At 43.0% G+C, this 20,987-nt stretch overlaps 2 protein-coding genes across 4 annotated transcripts; one reads left to right on the top strand and one right to left on the bottom strand.

The window, feature by feature from the left end:
• Nucleotides 1-2,734: 2,734 nt before the first annotated feature.
• On the top strand, nucleotides 2,735-6,024 carry LOC123092571 (organelle RRM domain-containing protein 2, mitochondrial). 3 transcript variants are annotated; one of them, XM_044514373.1, is made up of 4 exons: nucleotides 2,735-2,779; nucleotides 4,586-4,886; nucleotides 5,424-5,492; nucleotides 5,575-6,024. In XM_044514373.1, exons 2-4 carry the CDS (start codon nucleotides 4,679-4,681, stop codon nucleotides 5,808-5,810), a joined length of 513 nt encoding a protein of 170 aa, XP_044370308.1. In that variant the 5' UTR covers nucleotides 2,735-2,779; nucleotides 4,586-4,678; the 3' UTR covers nucleotides 5,811-6,024. The 3 variants fall into 3 exon arrangements, with proteins under 3 accessions (XP_044370308.1, XP_044370306.1, XP_044370307.1); XM_044514371.1 differs by lacking the exon at nucleotides 4,586-4,886 and having other exon boundaries at nucleotides 2,746-3,083; XM_044514372.1 differs by lacking the exon at nucleotides 2,735-2,779 and having other exon boundaries at nucleotides 4,575-4,886.
• LOC123092570 (uncharacterized) lies at nucleotides 6,025-14,859 on the bottom strand. Its single transcript, XM_044514370.1, has 21 exons — nucleotides 14,542-14,859; nucleotides 14,298-14,378; nucleotides 13,847-14,208; nucleotides 13,279-13,624; nucleotides 13,106-13,174; nucleotides 12,792-12,990; nucleotides 12,625-12,688; nucleotides 11,742-12,191; nucleotides 11,535-11,619; nucleotides 11,382-11,441; nucleotides 11,219-11,271; nucleotides 10,914-11,050; nucleotides 8,598-8,700; nucleotides 8,463-8,520; nucleotides 8,321-8,374; nucleotides 8,026-8,235; nucleotides 7,835-7,893; nucleotides 7,642-7,704; nucleotides 7,312-7,405; nucleotides 6,723-6,863; nucleotides 6,025-6,603 (listed from the first exon to the last, which is right to left on the bottom strand). The coding sequence occupies exons 1-21, from the start codon at nucleotides 14,662-14,664 to the stop codon at nucleotides 6,370-6,372; spliced, it is 3,045 nt and encodes a 1,014-aa protein (XP_044370305.1). The 5' UTR covers nucleotides 14,665-14,859; the 3' UTR covers nucleotides 6,025-6,369.
• Nucleotides 14,860-20,987: the final 6,128 nt, after the last annotated feature.

Genomic DNA, 20,987 nt, shown 5'->3' on the forward strand with positions numbered 1-20,987 from the left:
TTTTGTGACAATGGAAGGAACCTAATTGCATGAGGTAACTATCTTCGGCATCGTAAGAGAAAAGCCTAAAAGAAATATGGCCGGTTTAAGTTGATTTGCTAAGCCGGAAATAAAAGTCAATAGTATATATTGGCGGCTTAAATGGGGCCTAATGACATATGACTAGCTATAACTGGTGAGGTAAGCCGCCATGACAACGCTGATAGTTAAGATCTATCAAGAAGAAAAAATTCTGCGAAGTGTTGGATAAACAGGTTTTACAGACTGGTGCAGTCTATTTTGGATCTAGCTATATGGAAAATAAAATAAAATCAAAACCTAGTATCGCGGCAGCGGAAGAACTAGCATGTTGGCAGGATTTCTGCATCTGGGAAGCATATTCGGCGATTAAGAGAAGGTATAGAAACAGAATCCGCATATTCTAAAGGTCATCTTTGGATCTAAGTAAGGATTAAGTAGAGGTATAATGAAGAACAATGAAGAACTCCAAAGAACTCCAGAAACCCTAATGGAGATCTATGGCGAGGAAGTTAAGATGCTTACTGGGTCCGTTGAGAAACGGAGAGGCGCCGCGTTTCTCTAGTCTTGTTCAGGGCGATGTAGCGGCCATAGTCGAGGAAGTTGGCGAGGTCGGCGACAGCGGTGTTCAAATGCGCAGATGTGTCGCGAGGTTGAAGATGAGAAGGCAGAGGGGGGAGAGTGAAAAGGAACCCTTGGCCCTATTTATAAGGCTAGAAAGGATAAGTGACATGCGCGGGAATCGAGGAGACCAAAAAATGGATATGTGACAGAGCAGATGCCTCGATTTTTGGAGCTTCATTAAAAGAAAAGATTTATTAAGATTTAGGCTTTGTGTAATATTAATGACAGGTGACGTCACGGCGGGTTACCACAATCACAGGAGATGACGTCATGGCGGGTTATGAGATCTCGCAAGAATAAAGAAAGAAGGATTTTTCTAAGTGTTGAAGACTGACATAAACAAGTTCAAATCAATCTGGGGCCTAATGTTGGGGATATGACTATTGGGTATGACCCGCACAGGAGGGGCCGGGTTATACCAATGGTGGTTCATCAATACAAAGCCCATGAAGGTGTTGAAGATGGCGGTTCATGAAGCAAGGGCTCAAAGCCCAAAGGCGACTTAAGGCCCATAAGGGTAAATCACCATATGTGTATGACTTATATTGTAAGGCAAGTATAGTTAGTCACCAAGTCGGACACGTTGTTTATGAGCCGGCCAGGACTCCGTGAGCCGCTGGGCGTCAACCTGTGTATATAAAGGGATGACCCGACGGCGGTTCAGGGCAAGAAACAAGAGATCGAAAGCTAGGTCAAGCGGATTCGTTCTCTGGTAATCGAGACATAAGCAATACCACCTCAAACTGGATTAGGCCTTTACCTTCACCGCAAGGGGCCGAACCAGTATAAACTTCATGTGTCCTTTGTCCCGTTTAACCCCTTTAAGCTAACCTAGTTGCGATGGCTCCACGACTAAGTCCTCACACTAGGACATCTGCCGTGACAATTCCACGACACGGGCCGTGTCGCTTGAGCACCTCCGTCCCACACTAGAGGCGACCCCTCAATGGTTGCCAGACAAAAATCTTAATCCTCAAGGGGGGATGCGCCTTCCGAAGAGGCGCTACCCACTGAATCATCGGTCTCCGGCACAGTGCACGATACGCTAAGGCCACAGTAAAATCTCCCGAGGGAGAGAGATGCCAATGCGCGTAGTCAGGGTCATTGTCCAGCACAGGTGGTAGGGTCGCCAGTAGATTGAACCATTCCAACACCTTTGCCGGGCCCAATGAACGACCGTCCATTATCCAAATAGTTTACTTCCGAACATGACATGTTAAAACCAATTATTTTTCATGAATGTTTGTAAATAATATTTTTCATAAAAGACTAACTATTAAGAGGTTTTTGGCAACTGCGGACAGATCAGTCACATGGCAAGGAAATCCCACCAATGGATGTCACGGTGGAGTTCCTCAACAGCTACTACAGGTCTAGCAAACTTGCAGGCCGGTTTAGCACGGAGGAAATAATCAAGGGGAAGATGACAGTGTCTGCCGAGTGCTCAGGCTCTTTAGACAAAGTGAAGCCCCCGACCATGCCATGGCCAGCACCCCAGCCGGGCTACGTTGCCCTGTCCATCGATGGGTCCTTCCTGGATTCCGATGGGCCAGCTGCTGCTGGCATGATTCTTCGTGACGAGAAAGGCAAGATCATTTTTTCAGCATACCGCTATATCTTTCATTGCAACGATTCGCTGGAAGCGGAAATACACGCCCTCATGCAGGGCATGGCGTTGGCTATACAGAATACTTCACTTCCGGTTGTCGTTCAGTCAGATTCCGCTGAAGCACTCTCAATCTTGTCTAACAATGGCCTGGTGAAGTCAGCTTATGAGCAGTTGGTGCTTGAGATTAAGGAGTTGATGAGTAATTGGGAGTTTTTACCATAGAAAATTCACCGTAGTCAGAATTGTGTCGCAGATCGTTTGGCCACTTATAGCCGATCAGAGAGAACCACAGCTGTGTGGTTACAGTCGGCTCCACCTTGTATTGAGGAGTTGTGGCCTCTTGATTGTAACACTATTACTTTGCAATAAAAACTCCCTTTACCCCAAAAAAAAGAGATTTTTTAAATTAAGAGACTTTTGTTTGGATAATTGCATAGAATTTCCCTATAAATAAACGAAGGTAAAAGAATGGCCAGGTTCATACGCCACAACACACAAGACGCAACCAGTATCACTGTATCAGGCCGGGTCAGACCCAGAACGCCCTGAGGCATCTCCCACAAACCCAGAACGCCCTGAACCAGAGAGGGGGGACGGGAGCTAGGGTTTTAGCCGCCGGCCATGGCCCTCTCCTCGTCTTCCTCCACCCTTCTCCGCCGCCTCCTCGGCTCCACCCCCCTTTCATCCTCCCGCTCCTCTGTACTTCGCGCCGCCTTCTGCTCCTCCTCCACGGCCCCCTCCCCCATCTTGCCACCCCCGTCGACCATCTTCGGCGACGACACCGAGGTCGCCAACGTGCCGCCGCTCACCACCCCCAAGCTTTTCGTCAGCGGTAACGATTTTTCTCCCCTCCCCGCCCAACCCTCATAGCAACTTTTTCTTTACCACATCGCTACAAGTTAGTCTCAGGGAGAGGGCGAGCCCATTTTTTGGGTATAAATTGGGGAAGCTTTAGGTGTTTGCCATGTGACCCGCGCATTTGCGCGGCTAGAATTCCTGTATTTTCTTTTTTGGGTAGTTTTCCCTACCTATATTTATTCGCTTGATCCATTGCCATATCAATATTTATACAAAAGCATATATGCAATGCGTGTCAGTAAAACATAATTAAGTTTGGCTACATATATTTCTGTAATTTCATAAAATAGTTCACAAAGTTTTGGTTGTGTGACAACAGAAAGTCAAAATAACCATGACATGTGTCTCGCCATGCCTAACCATAGGCTTTGGTATAAATCTCTAGCTTTCACTCTTTTGCCTTTTTTTTATTTCATCAATCTTCACACCCAATATGCCTTTAGGATTTTTCGTTGACAAAATCTAAAAATTGACGATTTTGCTGTGATATAGTGTTGTTATGAGTTCCATCGTCTGCCTCAATACCAATCATATTGCACTACAGTTTCATCATAGTCACAAAAATATAATAGATTTTGTAGGAAAGATATATAGCAAGGAAATAGTGCTAAAGTTCACTGCACATTTAGTCACGTCTAGATACAACATTTCTTCAGATTTTGTCTGCAAATGCTGTGAATCTCATCGAGACAAATTAGTCAAAAATAGTAATTTTGAATCATTTTGCAACACATAGACCAAGCACATACCCAGGCTTGACATCATATGGTTGTGATGTAGACAATAGAAGAAAATTGATGAACTGAAAGTAACTCTGACATGAACACGGAAGGCACTAATTCAACATATATTCACAACCATATTGCGTGTATCTGTAAATGTGAATTTTCCTTATGTGTCGAAGAAGGTCCAGTGAAAAATTTCCCTTTCACTATACCACCCATCCGATGGGCTAAAGATATGTACTGAAGGTATAATACATGCTCTGGTTATCTAATTTGCACTTGGATACCATTTTTGTGCCTAGAAAAATTTATGAGGATAAGGATCAAACTGGTACAAATAGCGAGCCAAGGTACATCATTTCACACCAGGCTAATTGCCTGACCTAAGAACGGTCCGACATTCCGAGTTAGAATAAAAACCATAAGTTTTTTGCATAAACAATGAAATGAAAATATGATTATATTTAACTATTTTAATATTGTGATTGAGCTTCATATCTTACCATTGGGCGTGTCATGGAGTAGCTCTCTTGCTATCAAACATCCCTGCTCTTTCCTCTTGTGTTTTCACTGTGGAACTGAAACATCTTCCATCAGCTATGTTATTGCTTATATACTAATCTGACTATTTATTATAGTTACAGCTACTTCTCAAATAGGGATCATAAAATCCCATCATGCCATGTAGATATATAACTATATATGGTATTTCTAGGTCATAACTAAATTCAGTAATATAGGTAAAAGCCGGGTCAGACCCAGAACGCCCTGAGGCATCTCCCACAAACCCAGAACGCCCTGAACCAGAGAGGGGGGACGGGAGCTAGGGTTTTAGCCGCCGGCCATGGCCCTCTCCTCGTCTTCCTCCACCCTTCTCCGCCGCCTCCTCGGCTCCACCCCCCTTTCATCCTCCCGCTCCTCTGTACTTCGCGCCGCCTTCTCCTCCTCCACGGCCCCCTCCCCCATCTTGCCACCCCCGTCGACCATCTTCGGCGACGACACCGAGGTCGCCAACGTGCCGCCGCTCACCACCCCCAAGCTTTTCGTCAGCGGTAACGATTTTTCTCCCCTCCCCGCCCAACCCTCATAGCAACTTTTTCTTTACCACATCGCTACAAGTTAGTCTCAGGGAGAGGGCGAGCCCATTTTTTGGGTATAAATTGGGGATAGCTTTAGGTGTTTGCCATGTGTTCTAATCCTGTCCTAGCAAAATTATAGAGCAATCAATGTAGATGCTCTCCGTGCAAATGAATCTAACTGTGCCACTTCTGGTCTAATGATATGTATGTGCATATCAGACGTGTCTTAGCAAGAACAACTGATATGCTGAGTTGGAGTAAACCATTGCGCTATCAATTAGATTGGTTTCTGAATTGTTTCATTGGTATGGGCTTCTGCATCACCAAATCATACTACGCGAAGCTCCTATGTCGCATTTGTGTTATAGACTTTAATTACTGGTCTCAGTAATTACATGTTGCAAAACTGAAACTCTGCGAGTGTACGGTGGTAAATAGTAAGCCCTGCTTTGTGCTGTTTTTCTTTTCACATGCGCATGGTCACACATTTTATATGCAATGCAATTGCAGGGCTTTCAAGGCTAACGACAGATGAGAAGCTCAAGAGCGCGTTTGCTCCCTTCGGACAGCTTCTTGAAGGTACAAGGCTTGCTTTGGCAGTAATGTTTCAGTCAATTTTCATTGGCATTGCTCATTGTATCTTGTTTGTCTTCTTGTGCAGCAAAAGTCATAACAGATAGAGTTTCTGGGAGATCAAAGGGCTTTGGTTTTGTAAGGTACGCGAGTTTAGAGGAAGCTGAGACCGCACGGCAGGAGATGAATGCCAAGTTTCTGGATGGATGGGTCATTTTTGTCGACCCTGCAAAACAAAGGGAGCAGAAGCCTGCTCCTCAGCCGGATACTGCTTCCTCGCACGCTGGCTTCACGATAAATAAAACTGTAGGATGGTGTGGTTAGTTGCTTAGGCTCTTGAGTCCTATAGATCACCTAGCAAGGGCATGGATATGCTGTTCTCGTGTGTTTAGGGTTATTAATCTGCTGCAAGATGCTTCTGATTGTTGTTCTAACCATGGAAAGTTTATGGCATCACTACCTGTATTAATACATAAAAATGACAACGCTGTTCCTTTTTTGAGATAATAATGTTGCTCTTTGTGGCTTCACACGATTATATGTGAAAATCTTCACGTTGCTTAGATCTGTAGAAAGTAGCCCATTTCCACGTTGCTAACATTTTGCCAATTTTAGCTCAGAAACACATCGCGGCTCAAGATGCTGTCCGGCCTTTTGATTATTGTCATTAAGAGACTCAAAGAGCTCGAAATTTTCCACCAAAAGCGATCAGCTGACACAACATACTACTGCAACGGATTAACCTCTAAGATCTACTAAGCTGACTTCACAGGCTTGAAATGAGGCACATAAAGCACTCGGACATGAGAGCATATAAGCTACAAAGCCCTATATACAAAGGTCGGGCTTCTAATCATCCATTAGAGAGCATAAGCTACAAAGCCTATGCACTCGGTTCTCCCATTGTAACTTGGTTACTCAAAATCTCGAGATCAGGTGCACACGGTTCTCCCATTGTAACTTGGTTACTCAAAATCTCAAGATCAGGTGCACTCGGTTCTCCCATTGTAACTTGGTTACTCAAACCCTTGAGATCAGGCTTGACAGCTAATGATTTCTGCATCAATGTTAGGCCCTCGAACATCACCAAGGGGTGTGCCTCTAGCAGTGACGACTTCTGGCAACAGGACAGCAATAGAAGTGCAAATTAAGTTAGCGCTACTGGAGTGATATCGATGATGTTAGATCAAGCTGAGCAGGGAAGCACGGAACCAAAAAAGAAGGGTACGTGATTACCTCTTGATCTGATAAAATGGTGAAGCCAAGTTTCTTGGACCAGATTGGTACCATTTCAGGATCAACGGGCGCCATAAGAAACTGAACATTCAGGGCTGTCAGATGTGTTTCGATTTGTCTCAAGAGAAGTCTGAAGTAGCCCTGCACAGAGACAGACCAAAACCTAAGGATATTAGTTGCTACACAGATGCGTTAAATTCATGACATTGGTTACATGAAGTATCAAACCAGTACAGTAAAAGCCTTCATTATTTGCTGGTCAATAGAAGAAAAAAAGAAGCAAATCTAAGGGCCTAAGTTATAACAACCCACAGGTCCACTTCTAACAGTATATGCTCTAGAATCCATACAATTAGTTCTTGCTAATACCACTCTTGATCTTTTGTCTAAACCATATTCCAAGTTATTATACTAACATAATTTTTTTACTCTTCTCTAGTGTTTAAGAACCTCATCATATACAGATGTACATTCTCCAGTTATAGTCCCAGCATCATTCTTAGCATACAGACGTGAAAAGAAAAGGAATTACGTCTGATAACTGACAGAGTTCGCTATTGTGGACTAGATAATGTAAGTTCATTCCCACCTTTTTTCTGCACTCATTATGTGTAGCGACAAGGACAAGTTCTGCAACTTCTTCCGTGCGCACTTTCAGAATCGCAGCTGACACAACAAGTTTACTGCAATACGACCATACAGAGAAAAAAGGTATGATTAACCAAAATAGTGTAAATAGAAAATACAAGCACTTGATTGCTTGTTCCTCTCCTGATTTCAAGTTCCAGAAACCAAACCATTAGCAGTTTATATTAGTTACACAAACGTAAAGACTTAAAATAGTAGTGTCATTGCTTTGCACAGACCAATTGAGCAAAACCTGCTAAAATAATATACATGACTTGACCAAAAAAGGTACCTGCTTGTGGTTAGTAGTGCACAATACATTCCTCTAAAATCATTTTTTCCTCCTACATCCGTGCTGCAAAAAATGTGGTTTAGTGTATTTACTTGAGTTGACTATAGATGGACAGAAAAAATGCAGGCCAAATGCACATTGATGTAACTATTCATACACCATTTAAGAGTTGCAAATTTAGTCAAGAACTTACGCAATAACCATATCTCGTCTGATATCACTTTCCGGGTCAGATGTTTCCGGGAACGCAACCTATAAATACAGAGATTAACATGAGACTTTTGCAGCCTACAAGCAATATGACAGCCATGGCTGGGAAGTTTATCACTGGCGAAACATGGTTTTAAGAAATAAAGCCATAAATCCCTCACAGAAAGAACTTACTTTGAAGATTCCAATAACCTGATCTATGAACTGCTGCACATCACGCCTCGGATTCATTCCACTTAAAAGATGCCAACAAACATTGGATCTTTTATGTCTGATCTTTTCCCGCTTATTTAGTTCTTGGTGCAAAGAAGCACGAAGTAACTGACATTTTTTACAGCAGAAGAAGTGACATTGCATATATTCTCTCAAAACATTCAGAGGTTCCTGAAATAGTCAATACAATGAGTCAGCAATGTCTTTCGTCATGATAAGCTCTCCGCCACATATGAAGGAAAGGTTAGTCACATACATTGTTTTCTTGGAATCCACTATTGTAGCATTTCACATGGCATGGTCTCTCACACTGTAGATATGATTATGGCATAAATTTCAAGACAAGGTTCCAACAATCAAAGACAACGCTAACGAGAAAATAACTTAGCAGAACTAACCTGGTTACAGAAGATAATCATGTCTTCGCTGATTACCCCAATAGTCGTACAGGCATCGCTGTCCAAAAAAAGATGCAGAGTTTCATATGAAGGATAATCATGCGAATTCAAGAGTGTGCATAATCTAATTCTTACCCACATAAATGACAGCTCTCAGCATCAACAACTCTTCCTTGTAATGTCCGTTTCAATGGAACAATGAGAGGTCTACTGGCGGTAGAAGGTTCTTTCCTACAACCTGTAATAATGCAAATGATTGTCACAAAGATTGAGGACCATAAATTGTTTACTCATATTACTCAAACATGGAGTCCACATGATCATTGCTTCCCTGTATGATGGTAAATCATTCAATATTGGAAATATATCGGTACCACAATCATCCAATTGAATTTGGGTTCTAATACCATGTGCACCCCCACCCCCCCGAACTACCAGTTAATCATGGATTCATCACAATGTACATTAGAGACACAGAGTGTGTGAATCTCAAAGTACAAAGTCACAGTGGATCTAGGAGTGGGTAGACATCACCAAGGAAAACAAGTCATGCAGTCCAGTGCATGAACGAAATGTGCAGCTACTCATTTTGTTGTCACGTCCTACAGTTTTCCTTACAAAAAATACGCTGCTCATTTATAACAAAATTCTGAAATCGGTTCTAACCTTGCAACAAAATATCTTAATACTCTCTAAAAGTTCGAGTACGATGTGCAATGCACATAAAATGGAGTGCACAGAAGAGATGCATGCAAGGGGGTGGGGAGGACAATTCCACATTCAGCTAGTAAAAGCCTACACGGTTGAAGATAGAACTGCACTAGAACGAAAGCCAAAGAAGAATTAGAGTGGAAATGATAGAAAAACTGGATGGCAGGAAAAGTACGCTTGGATGAATAGAATCGCAAATCAACAGAAAACCCAACTGCCTTTCCAAAACAGAAAACCCAACTCCGTAAGCTCTTGCACAGTAAGAACAAAGCCTTAGAAAGCAAAAGAGTGAAGGATGAGAGGGGTGAACCGTACATGTACATGAGACCCCTGGCCTAAAGGCCACACTGCCTTTCCAAAAGTTGCAATATTCCACTACCCTACTGTTCTACACTGCCATGTCCAGATAACATGAGAAGTGCATCGGCTTGCCTAGTCACTACCCAAGTTGCCTAGAGTTTATTTTCGACAGAAGAGGTCCTAGAGGTATGAATTAGTGCCAGCTTTGCACTCCATAGTACTGACTCCAAGGAAACATTATTTTCCTCATAAAACGTGATGGCTGTTTACCATACCTTGATCTCTGTAGATATTTGGATGACAGATCACAAGTCACAACAGTCCGGCCTTGGAAAATCTACACGAGGCAATAACCTAACATGCATTTAGTACAAGCTTTATAGCCTGATTTACATTTTACTTTTTAGCTTATACTACTGCCCATGCGTTGCTATGAAACTGTAAAAAAAGAGGAATTACCACTGGCTTAGGAGGTCATCAAAAGATAATGGTGTCTTGCGTCTGTTGCATGGTTCACGATTAAAAAGAGAGCGTGGATATAATTAAAGATCATGTTGCAGCCGCTAAAGAGTCTTGAGCGGCCTTAGTAGGTCCTTTGCAAGATTTATAGTGAGATACCATTTTGAATTTGGAACATAGGAAAATGGGCGTGAGTAAGTTGAATGCACAAGATCATGGATTAGGTAGGAGGACAACACCTATCGCCGCGTTGAATTGCAATTTGTTTGCCATCTTCTGCTATGACATGGAACTGAAAGAATTGGTTGGGCGGAGAAACTAAAACCAAGACCATGATTTTGAATTGGAGCGGCATACTTTCATTTATAATTTGGGTGTTTACAAGAGTGTTATTCTCACATTAGGGTAGCAGTGTATTTGATTATTTGGGAAAGGTCTCACACCTAGTAAAAGTAACATTTGTTAATTTATAGTCTCACATGTGGGTACTGCATTTGTTTATTTGTGTGGTCCCACATGTGAATTCACCACCAACTCCAACCTTTATAAGTAGGAAAGATATGTTTAAGCAAAGGACGAGTTATTCCATTTGGATACTAATTTATGTATATATGTCCAACTTTAGTTTTAGTTATGCTCAATGAAAAACATCGGCCGTGTTCTAGTTTGCATTACACCTCCACGACATGGTGACTGTTGGCCCTCAAGCAAACTATTAGCTCTCAGCTCCTATGAGTCTAAAGCTAAGTTAAAAAGGACACTACGCTACCAAATAGGTCAAACTGTGGGGAGTAGGCTAACCACATTTGAACAGGGCAGCAAGGTGACATTGATTAATATGTGTAACATTCACAAAGGTCACATTCTGACATTTAGAGAAGTAATGAAGATAGCCCCTCAAAATACAACATATAAACAGAAGAAAAGCTTAACAGCACATTGCCACTGGGTTTTATTCAGTGAAAATAAACAGCATCTTACCTGAAGTAGCAATGTTATGAGGGTCATCAATGTCAGAGAAATCAATGCTGCTGACTCCATTTGAATTTAAACTGTCTTGCAGTTTTAGTGCCAGCTCATGAAGTGTCAATCCTTCTGAGGTATAAATGTTACGATACCTGAAACAAAAATATAGGCTCCATGTAAATGAATTAAAGATCCGAGATATCATTTTGAGATGGAACTTTTACAAACACTTTCATGAATGACACTTCAAGAACTTTTAACTCTTGTGAGTCAATAAATTTAAGGTAGACCCAGTTTCCATGTAAAATTGTGGTACTTACGGTTGTCGTCTTTTCCCCATTCCAGCATGGTCTTCAAACTGTGAAGGAGTAAGCTGAAGTCGAAAGAGAACAACACAACCATCCATTGGTTATTGGTTATTGAACATAATAATAAATGCATCCTAAAAACAACTTTATTGATTGCCAAGTTTAAGATAGTTACCTCTTCATTGCAGCAATCACAGACTATACCTGCCCCCCGTTTATAGCCTTGCTTTAGAACCTAAAATCAGAAGTGTGAGTGGTCTTAAGAGTCTTTAAAAATTCTGCAAGTGTGGAAAAGGGCTAATGTAGTCCATGCAACTATCTAAAAGACCTCTCCGTGCTTCAACTTGTAAGTCAACAAAGTAAGGTCTGGAAGGCCGCCTTCCTTGAAAACCAGCGGGTGCAAGGAGTTATCCCTGAGGCAAAAATAAGACACATATCGATGATTATGCATCATTTCCATCTCATGGCATGAGAATACACAGCAAGATCCCCTAAATGTGACATGTCAAGAAAATGCTGCAGCTTGACCTTTTACCTCGCTTTTGTTCGCCGCGGTTCTTTCGTCTTTGAGTCCATGTGGTGACTCACAGGTGGCTCTTGAACAATTGAAACTGGGCTTGATAAAGAAAATGCTAGATCTATGGGATCACACTCTGATGAGGTCGATATTACTGCAGTATCTGCTGCCAAATTAGGCTTTATATCCTCAGGACTAAGAGGATCTGCAATGTTCTCACTAGGAATTTCTACAGTGACACTTTTCATTGAAGTGCATGTAGATAGACCCGAAGTTCCTTTCTCAGGGCTTTTACTCAAGGTTGGAGCCGAAGTTTGAGTACTTCCTCGCTTATATTGCCACCGTGGCCTCCTGAATGCACTCCAGCTCAGGTTTGAGATGTGATTGCTAGTAGATTTTTTCAAGGAATTTGCCGAAGTAGTGGCTAAAGTTCTATGGCTTGTCACTCCTGCAGCTGACTCCTGCAAACTAGCAGTGGAGTTTGAATGAAAGATGAAGTCAGTCTGGTATTCTGATGGTTTATGACACTCAAAATGCATGTACTTACAAAAGCTTATATTAGAAAGTACACATTATAAAAATGTAAAGACCAAGGAATGAGATCGTTCCAAATTAGTAAGATTCTGCTGGGAATTTAGAGTAGCTTATAAATTATAAAGATAGCATAAATTTAGTCCCATCTGTACTGACAAATATATAGCATTGAGTTATATTTCCTTGGTTTAAATTAAGGGCTTATTCAGAGGTTCAAGCCCCCATCACCCCCACCCCCAACCCCACCCCAATGTGTAAATATCAGATAGCATAACAGAGCTCTTGGAAATATTAAGGAAGGAAAACTAATGGGTTTTTATGCAATCTGAATACAGGCCAATGAATTTTTGCGCGCACAGTAACTTACCGTTGAGTTGAACAAGGATGTGAAGGCGCATCAACAAAACCATTATTTTCCACTTGAAAAGAAGCTGAAATCGTCACAATACAGAGAAAAGATAGACCAACATAAAGATTATCAGATCCTGAAATACAACCAAAAGTAAGAAAGCTTTGGGTCCTCAATGAAAATACCTTTCCACTTTCCATATTCAATCAGATTTGGAGTGAGGCCAGTCTGTTCTTCAATCAGGTCCCCAAGCAAGTCAAGTCTTTTATATTTAAGTACTTGTATCAACTTATACAGCGAAATTCCACAGTCCAAAAATATATGATCATTTTGGTTGTTTGTTAACTGGCCAGCATGTTGCTCAAACTCACATGCATTCATTATCTACAATTGATCAAGCATCACAAGGTCAGGTTTGATTTTTCAGAGAATTCGCAGGTACAGATATACAAGAATAACAATGCGTGCAGTGACGCAGTCAAGATAACAAAATGCTCACATTACTGTAATCACATTGCATACAACCACAGGAATATCTCTGCCCGTCTATACGCCCAGTCAGCTCCACCTAAGGACCGTCAAATGAAATTTATATGAATTAAACAATATAGGTTTTCAATCACCATTCCATGCTGAATCTACAACTACACTGCCTGAAGAAATAGCACTCACCCCATTCTTCTTGTAGGTCACCCTGAAACCTTCAAGAAGCCCAGTGGACAGCAATCCTCTGACATCCTTAAGTAAACTCTCTGGCTTGTACTTGGTTTCTGATGTTCGCACTGACTGATACTTCGTTTCCATCACTTTCACTTTCACATGGGTGGCTGTCGACAAGCCAATATCCCTAGGTCGATCACCAGTTGCAATCCTTACCTCGACCACATCAGGCATCTCATGGTCACCACGGGCTGCATTCTCAATCTGTTCTGCGGCGTCTATCAAACTCAAGCTGTGTTCCATAGAAGGCCATTCAATTCCATCCATAGGTTCCGCTTCGGTGGCTGGATTATTTCCCCTGATAAAAAAGGAGGCATTATGACTGAACAATCCTGCAATGAGTCCCGAACTTCTAGTTTTACCACCCTAAACATCATATTTCGTCAATCTGGTCACTATTCTACAACTCTATCAGACCGCTATCGATTTGATGCAAGGGAAAAGGCCTATTGTACCTTTGCTATGAAATGACACGAGTAGACAGAGTTCCAAACACAAATCAGTCAGCGGAATTGCTAACCTCAAGTCAAGAAGAGACAAGCCGGCATTCGCCTCTTCGCTCGTAATATCGAAGTTGAAAGCCTGCTGCGCCGGCGCAGCCCAAGCAGGCTGCTCCGCCATCACGTCGCTAGCCTGCAGCAATTCCGGCTCCCTGCTTGCCGGCTGACCCTGCGCAAGGGGCGGACAGGTGGCGGCGGCGGCGGGCACCGTCATTGGCACCCCGGCGGCCTCACAGAAAGCCGCTGGGAATCTCTCGGGGGGCACCTCCCTGAGCGTGTGGAAGAGGTCGTAGAGCGAGGTGCCGTTGGGGAGGAAGATGTGGCCGTTCTGGTTCTTCGATTTCGCCCCCGCGTGCTTCTCGAACTCCACCGCCGACAAGGCCTGCGCGCGCAAACGAAACGAACCCCTCAATTTTCGCCCAAATCGGGCGGATCCTCCTCTCGAGACGGGCGGGGGGCGCACGCACGTACCTTGCCGCCGCGGCGATAGCCGCAGGACGAGTCGCAGGCGCAGGCGTAGCCGCGTTCGACGACGAATCCCTCCTTAGTAGCCTGCGCGCGGCGAGTTTTTTCAGTAAGAAACCACGGGGAGGGGACAGAGCTGCGGAAGCGAGACGGGGGCGGCGGCGACGGCGAGCGCGCTCGAGTCGCGGGGTGTCGAGGAGAGAGAGAAGGGGGGCTTGGGCGTGGGTTGGACTGGCGAGGGACTACTCACGTTGTGCTTGGCGAAGCGGTACGTGACGGGGACGCCGAGCAGGAACGGCAGGAGGTCCGCGACGCCGTTAACTTTAACGGCTGCGCCGACTGCGTTTGCGCCGCCGCGCTGCTCCGGCTGCATCTCGGCGGCCTTGGCCTCTGCTGCGTCGTCGCGTGGGCGGTGCTGGTATAGGCTGTGCGCTACTTTCTCGGCGTCGTTACTCTCGCCGGCTGAGATTTCATCGGCTGAATCGTTTGTTTCATACAATCTCTGATTCGGCCGTGCTTCAAGCAAACTCTCGTGCAGATTACAGAGGAAGTGCCTGACATCATAAAGAAAAACAATGAGTCGCCGAGTTATTTTTGCTTCGTCTCAACTTCTTTTATGCGAACCAAATTGTCATTGTGATTGGATGGTTAGGAGTGTTTATATAGAAAAAGGCTTTCGTCCTATTTCTTATATACTTTCTCTGTTCCTAAATATAAGTTTTTGTAGAGATTTCACTATGGACCACATACGGATGTATATAGATGCATTTTAGAGTGTAGTTCATTCATTTTACTCCGTATGTGGTCCATAGTGGAATGTCTCCAAAGAATTATATTTAGGAACGGAGGGAGCATAAAGCAACGATCGACATACAGAAAGCACACCACCTGACGCCTCACACATACCCAAGGCAGATAAAAGGGAGTTGACGAACAACAACGTCGCTCCAAACAACGCAAAGCAAACAACAAGTAGGCACGGGAGCATAGCTAAGGATCTAAAAAGCTCTTCACCGTGAACGAGTCACCGCGAGGAGACGAGCCACAACTCGACGAACCAGGGACTCTAAAGCGGTGCTTCCAAGAAAGAAACGACACCAAAGAGCCGCCACCACCCGATCCAGGGAATCAAGGTTTTCACCGGAGTAGCATGAAGAACGCAGGGCCACCACGATGGAGCCTTCAAGAAGGGAGCGACACATGGACGTCGCTGCCATCAGTCCGACCCGAGCCAGACGAGGTTTTCACACCCGGCCACCACCCTCCGCCTCTGCCCGGGGTACGACCTACATGAGAACGTCAGCCACACCACCACCGAGAACGTCGAAGACCTACCCCCATGTCGCCCACACGGCCATGACAGCAAGCCCATCAGTGCCCGAGCCACTAGCTCCGCCAATGAGCCCGCAACTTCCGCCACCAAGGTCGCTGCCCTGCATCTAGACACTCTAGAGACCATGAAAGGCACTTGAGCCGACCAACAGAACCCTAGCCATCAGAACCTCCGGTGACCGACCTGCCCCAAACAACGGTTAGCGACAAGGAGGCACTAGGCCGGGAAAAGGGGAGTGAAAGCACAAGTGCTCCCTGGATGATTTTGGTAATTAATGTCAACATATCTCTTGTTGGACTAATACTTCTATCTGTATGTTTCAGATGAGTTCAACAGTGGAGTGGCAGGACAAGAAGATGTGGAACCCCTTCAAAATGTTGAGGACACATATTGGCAAAAGGTCAAGACTCTTCATTTTCATTTTAGTGATCCGAGATCACATGAGTCCATAGGAAAAGCCAATGCTATTAAAAGGGGATGAGGTGTTGCTTAATGGCTTGCTTGCTCAAAATGCTTAGTGATATGCTCCAAAAACCCTCAACCACTTCCCCATTTTCGCATATGTCCTAAACCTGAAGTCAAACTTGGCCCCACCGATTTGATCTATCTGGCGCCACCGAGTTCACTTGACATAGTCACTGCTAGAAATCCTAATCAGTTCGATCTCACCGATGGGATCTCGGTCCCACCGAGATGGCCCTGCAAACTCACTGTTACCTATTGCAGTTATTTTGGTCTCACCGAGATATGCAGTCGGTCCCACTGAGTTTGCTTGACCAAGTCTCTGTTTGCTTATTGCTGAAATCGGTCTCACCGAGTTCACGCAATCGGTCTCACCGAGATGAGGTTTTGCCCTAAACCTAGCACATCGGTCCCAGCGAGTTGACCTTGTCGGTCCCACCGAAAACTCTAACGTTCACATTTTGAACCATATCGGTCTGACCGAGTTTCATTATTCGGTCCCACCGAGTTTGGTAAATTGTGTGTAACAGTTAGATTTTGTTTGGAGGCTATATATACCCCTCCACCCCCTTCTCCATTTGTGAGAGAGCCATCAGAATGTGCCTACACTTCCACTACTCATTTTCTGATAGAGAACCACCTACTCATGGGTTGAGACCAAGACATTCCAATCCAACCACAAGAATCCTGATCTCTAGCCTTCCCCAAGTTGCTCTCCACTCAAATCATCTTTCCACCGTATCCAAATCCGTGAGAGAGAGTTGTGTGTTGGGGAGACTATCATTTGAAGCACAAGAGCAAGGAGTTCATCATCAACACACCATCTATTACCTTTTGGAGAGTGGTGTCTCCTAGATTGGTTAGGTGTCACTTGGGAGCCTCCGTCAAGATTGTTGGGTTGAACCAAGAAGTTTGTAAGGGCAAGGAGATCGCCTACTTCGTGAAGATCTACCCAAGTGAGGCAAGTCCTTCGTGGGTGATGGCCATGGTGGGATAGACAAGGTTGCTTCTTCGTGGACCCTTCATGGGCGGAGCCCTCCGTGGACTCGTGCAACTGTTACCCTTCGTGGGTTGAAGTTTCCACCAACGTGGATGTACGATAGCACCACCTATCGGAACCACGCCAAAAATCTTTGTGTCTCCAACTGTGTTTGCACACTCCAATCCCATCCCTTTACTTTCTTGCAAGTTGCATGCTTTACTTTCCGTTGTACATATACTCTTGCCATGATTGCTTGAAATGTATTGTGAATGCTTGAAATTGTGCTAATCTCCAACTTTAACTTGAAAAACTTAAAAATTGCTACCTTTACTTGTTGAGGGTCTAATCACCCCCCCCCCTCTAGACACCTTGACATGTCTCCAACATATATATATAACTTTTTATTGTTCCAAGCTATTATATTATCCATCTTGGATGTTTTATATGCATCTGTATGCTATTTTATATGATTTTTGGGACTAACCTGTTAACCTAAAGCTCAGTGCCAGTTTCTGTTTTTTTTCATGTTTTTGAGTTTTACAGAAAAGGAATATCAAACGGGGTCCAAACGAGCTGAAATTGGCGGTGATTTTTTATGGACCAGAAGAAGCCCCGAAGCAAAAGAGTGGGGCCAGAAGAGTCCCGAGTCATCCACGACGGTGGAGGGCGCGCCCTACCCCCTGGGCGCGCCCCCTACCTCGTGGCTGACTCGGAGACCCCCATGACGTGAAATCGACGCCAAAAATTCCTATAAATACAGAAACCCCCGAAAAGAAACCTAGATCAGGAGTTCCACCGTTGCAAGCCTCTGTAGCCACCAAAAACCAATCGGGACCCTGTTCCGGCACCCTGCCGAAGGGGGGATCCATCACCGGTGGCCATCTTGATTATCCCGACGCTCTCCATGACGAGGAGGGAGTAGTTCACCCTCGGGGCTGAGGGTATATACCAGTAGCTATGTGTTTGATCTCTCTCTCTCTCTCTCTCTCTCGTGTTCTTGATTTGGCACGATCTTGCTTTGCTATTATAGTTGGATCATATGATGTTTCTCCCCCTCTACCTTCTTGTAATGGATTGATTTTTCCCTTTGAAGTTATCTTATCGGATTGAGTCTTTAAGGATTTGAGGACACTTGATGTATGTCTTGCATGTGCTTATCTGTGGTGACAATGGGATATTCACGTGATCTACTTGATGTATGTTTTGGTGATCAACTTGCGGGTTCAGTGACCTTGTGAACTTATGCATAGGGTCGGCACACGTTTTCGTCTTGACTCTTCGGTAGAAACTTTGGGGCACTCTTTGAAGTTCTTTGTGTTGGTTTGAATAGATGAATCTGAGATTGTGTGATGCATCTCGTATAATCAAACCCACGGATACTTGAGGTGACATTGGAGTATCTAGGTGACATTAGGGTTTTGGTTGATGTGTCTTAAGGTGTTATTTTACTACAAACTCTAGGGTTGTTTGTGACACTTATAGGAATAGACCAATGGATTGATCGGAAAGAATAACTTTGAGGTGGTTTCGTACCCTACAATAATCTCTTCGTCTGTTCTCCGCTATTAGTGACTCTGGAGTGACACTTTGTTGCACGTTGAGGGATTGTTATATGATCTAATTATGTTATCATTGTTGAGAGAACTTGCACTAGTGAAAGTATGAACCCTAGGCTTTGTTTCGAAGCATTGCAATACCATTTCCGCTCACTTTTATCACTTGCTACCTTGCTGTTTTTATATTGATTATAAAAACATATATCTACCATCCATATTGCACTTGTATCACCATCTCTTCACTGAACTAGTGCACGTATACAATTTACCATTGTATTGGGTGTGTTGGGGACACAAGAGACTCTTTGTTATTTGGTTGCAGGGTTGTTTGAGAGAGACCATCTTCATCATATGCCTCCCACAGATTGATAAACCTTAGGTCATCCACTTGAGGGAAATTTGCTACTGTCCTACAAACCTCTGCACTTGGAGGCCCAACAACGTCTACAAGAAGAAGGTTGTGTAGTAGACATCAAGCTCTTTTCTGGCGCCTTTGCCGGGGAGGTTAGTGCTTGAAGGTATATCTTTAGATCTTGCAATCGGATCTTTTAGTTTCTTGTTTTATCACTAGTTTAGTTTATAAAAGAAAACTACAAAAAAATGGAATTGAGGTTGCCTCATATGCTTCATCTTTTTAATGTCTTTCGTGAAAATGTTGGAAAGGAAAATTGTGTTTAAGTGTTAGAAGAAGAAGTCTATAAAATGTTTGGCACTAAATGTTTGAATGATGAGCATGATTGCAATGTTGTTAGTATGAATTCTTTGAATATCCATGATGCTAATGATATGCAAAGCCACAAGCTTGGGGATGCTATGTTTGATGAATATGATATTTTTAGTCTACCAAGTTTTGACGAGAATATTTATTATAATGAAAGCATGTCTCCTATTTATGATGATTATATTGATGAAATTGGGTTTGTAAGAGTGTCAACTTTAGGAAGTAATGATCCCACTATTTTGGAGGGTGTTGAATCTTATTGTGAGAATTATGAAAGTGGATTTGGAGAGGTCATGACTTTAATTAGTAATGATTCCACTATTTCGGAAGAGGTTCCAATTGATTATGAGAACAAAGTTGCTATCTATGATGATTATTGTGATGACATGTACGCTATAAAAAATAATGATTACCATGAAACTTGTCATCTTGATTTTAATTTCCAATTGGATTGCCCACATGATAGTTATTTTGTTGAGTTTGCTCCCACTACTATACATGAGAAGAAATTTGCTTATGTGGAGAGTAATAAAAATTATATGCTTATGCATCATGAAAAGAGTGATTTATGTGATGGTTATATTGTTGAATTCATTCATGATGCTACTGAAAATTATTATGAGGGAGGAATATATGCTTGTAGGAGTTGCAATAATATCAAGTTTCCTCTCTATGTGTTTAAAATCTTGAAGTTTAGCTTGTTTTTCTTTCCTATGCTAGTTGATTCTTGTTCCCATAAGTTGTTTGCTCACAAAATCCCTACGCATAGGAAGTGGGTTAGACTTAAATGTGCTAGTCATATTCTTCATGATGCTCTCTTTGTGTTTCAATTCTTATCTTTTATGTGAGCATCATTGTCATCATCATGCCTAACTAAAAAGGCATTAAAGATAAGCGCTTGTTGGGAGACAACCCAATATTTACCCCTACTGTGTTTTGTGTGTTCACATGATTAAGCTACTGTAGTAATCATGTTTTATAGCTTTTCTTTCAATAAAGTGCCAAGTAAGACCTTTGGGATAGCTTACGGTGATAGTTGTATTGATCCTGCTGAAAATCAGAAACTTTTGCACCCAGTAAATTAGTTTTAATAATTCACAGAAACGTGATTTTGATATGATTATTTTTTATCTGGATTGGTACACAAATTGATCAGGTTTTCTTAATTTGGCTGAATTTTTGGAGTTACATAAGTATTCGAGAGTTACAGATTACTACAAAATGTTCTGTTTTTGACAGATTCTGTTTTCTATGTGTTGTTTGCTTATTTTGATGAATCTATGAGTAGTATCGGAGGGTATGAGCCATGGAGAAGTTGGAATACAGTAGATAAAACACCAATATGAATTTAGAATGAGTTCACAACAGTACCTAAGTGGTGATTTATTTTCTTATACTAACGGAGCTTACGAGTTTTCTGTTGAGTTTTGTGTTATGAAGTTTTCAAGTTTTGGGTAAAGATCGATGGACTATGGAATAAGGAGTGGCAAGAGCCTAAGCTTGGGGATGCCCAAGGCACCCCAAGGTAATATTCAAGGACAACCAAGAGCCTAAGCTTGGGGATGCCGCGGAAGGCATCCCCTCTTTTGTCTTTGTTCATCGATAACTTTACTTGGAGCTATATTTTTATTCACCACATGAT

Source organism: Triticum aestivum, chromosome 4B (assembly GCF_018294505.1).
Source record: "Triticum aestivum cultivar Chinese Spring chromosome 4B, IWGSC CS RefSeq v2.1, whole genome shotgun sequence".
NCBI classification, from domain to species: Eukaryota; Viridiplantae; Streptophyta; class Magnoliopsida; order Poales; family Poaceae; genus Triticum; species Triticum aestivum.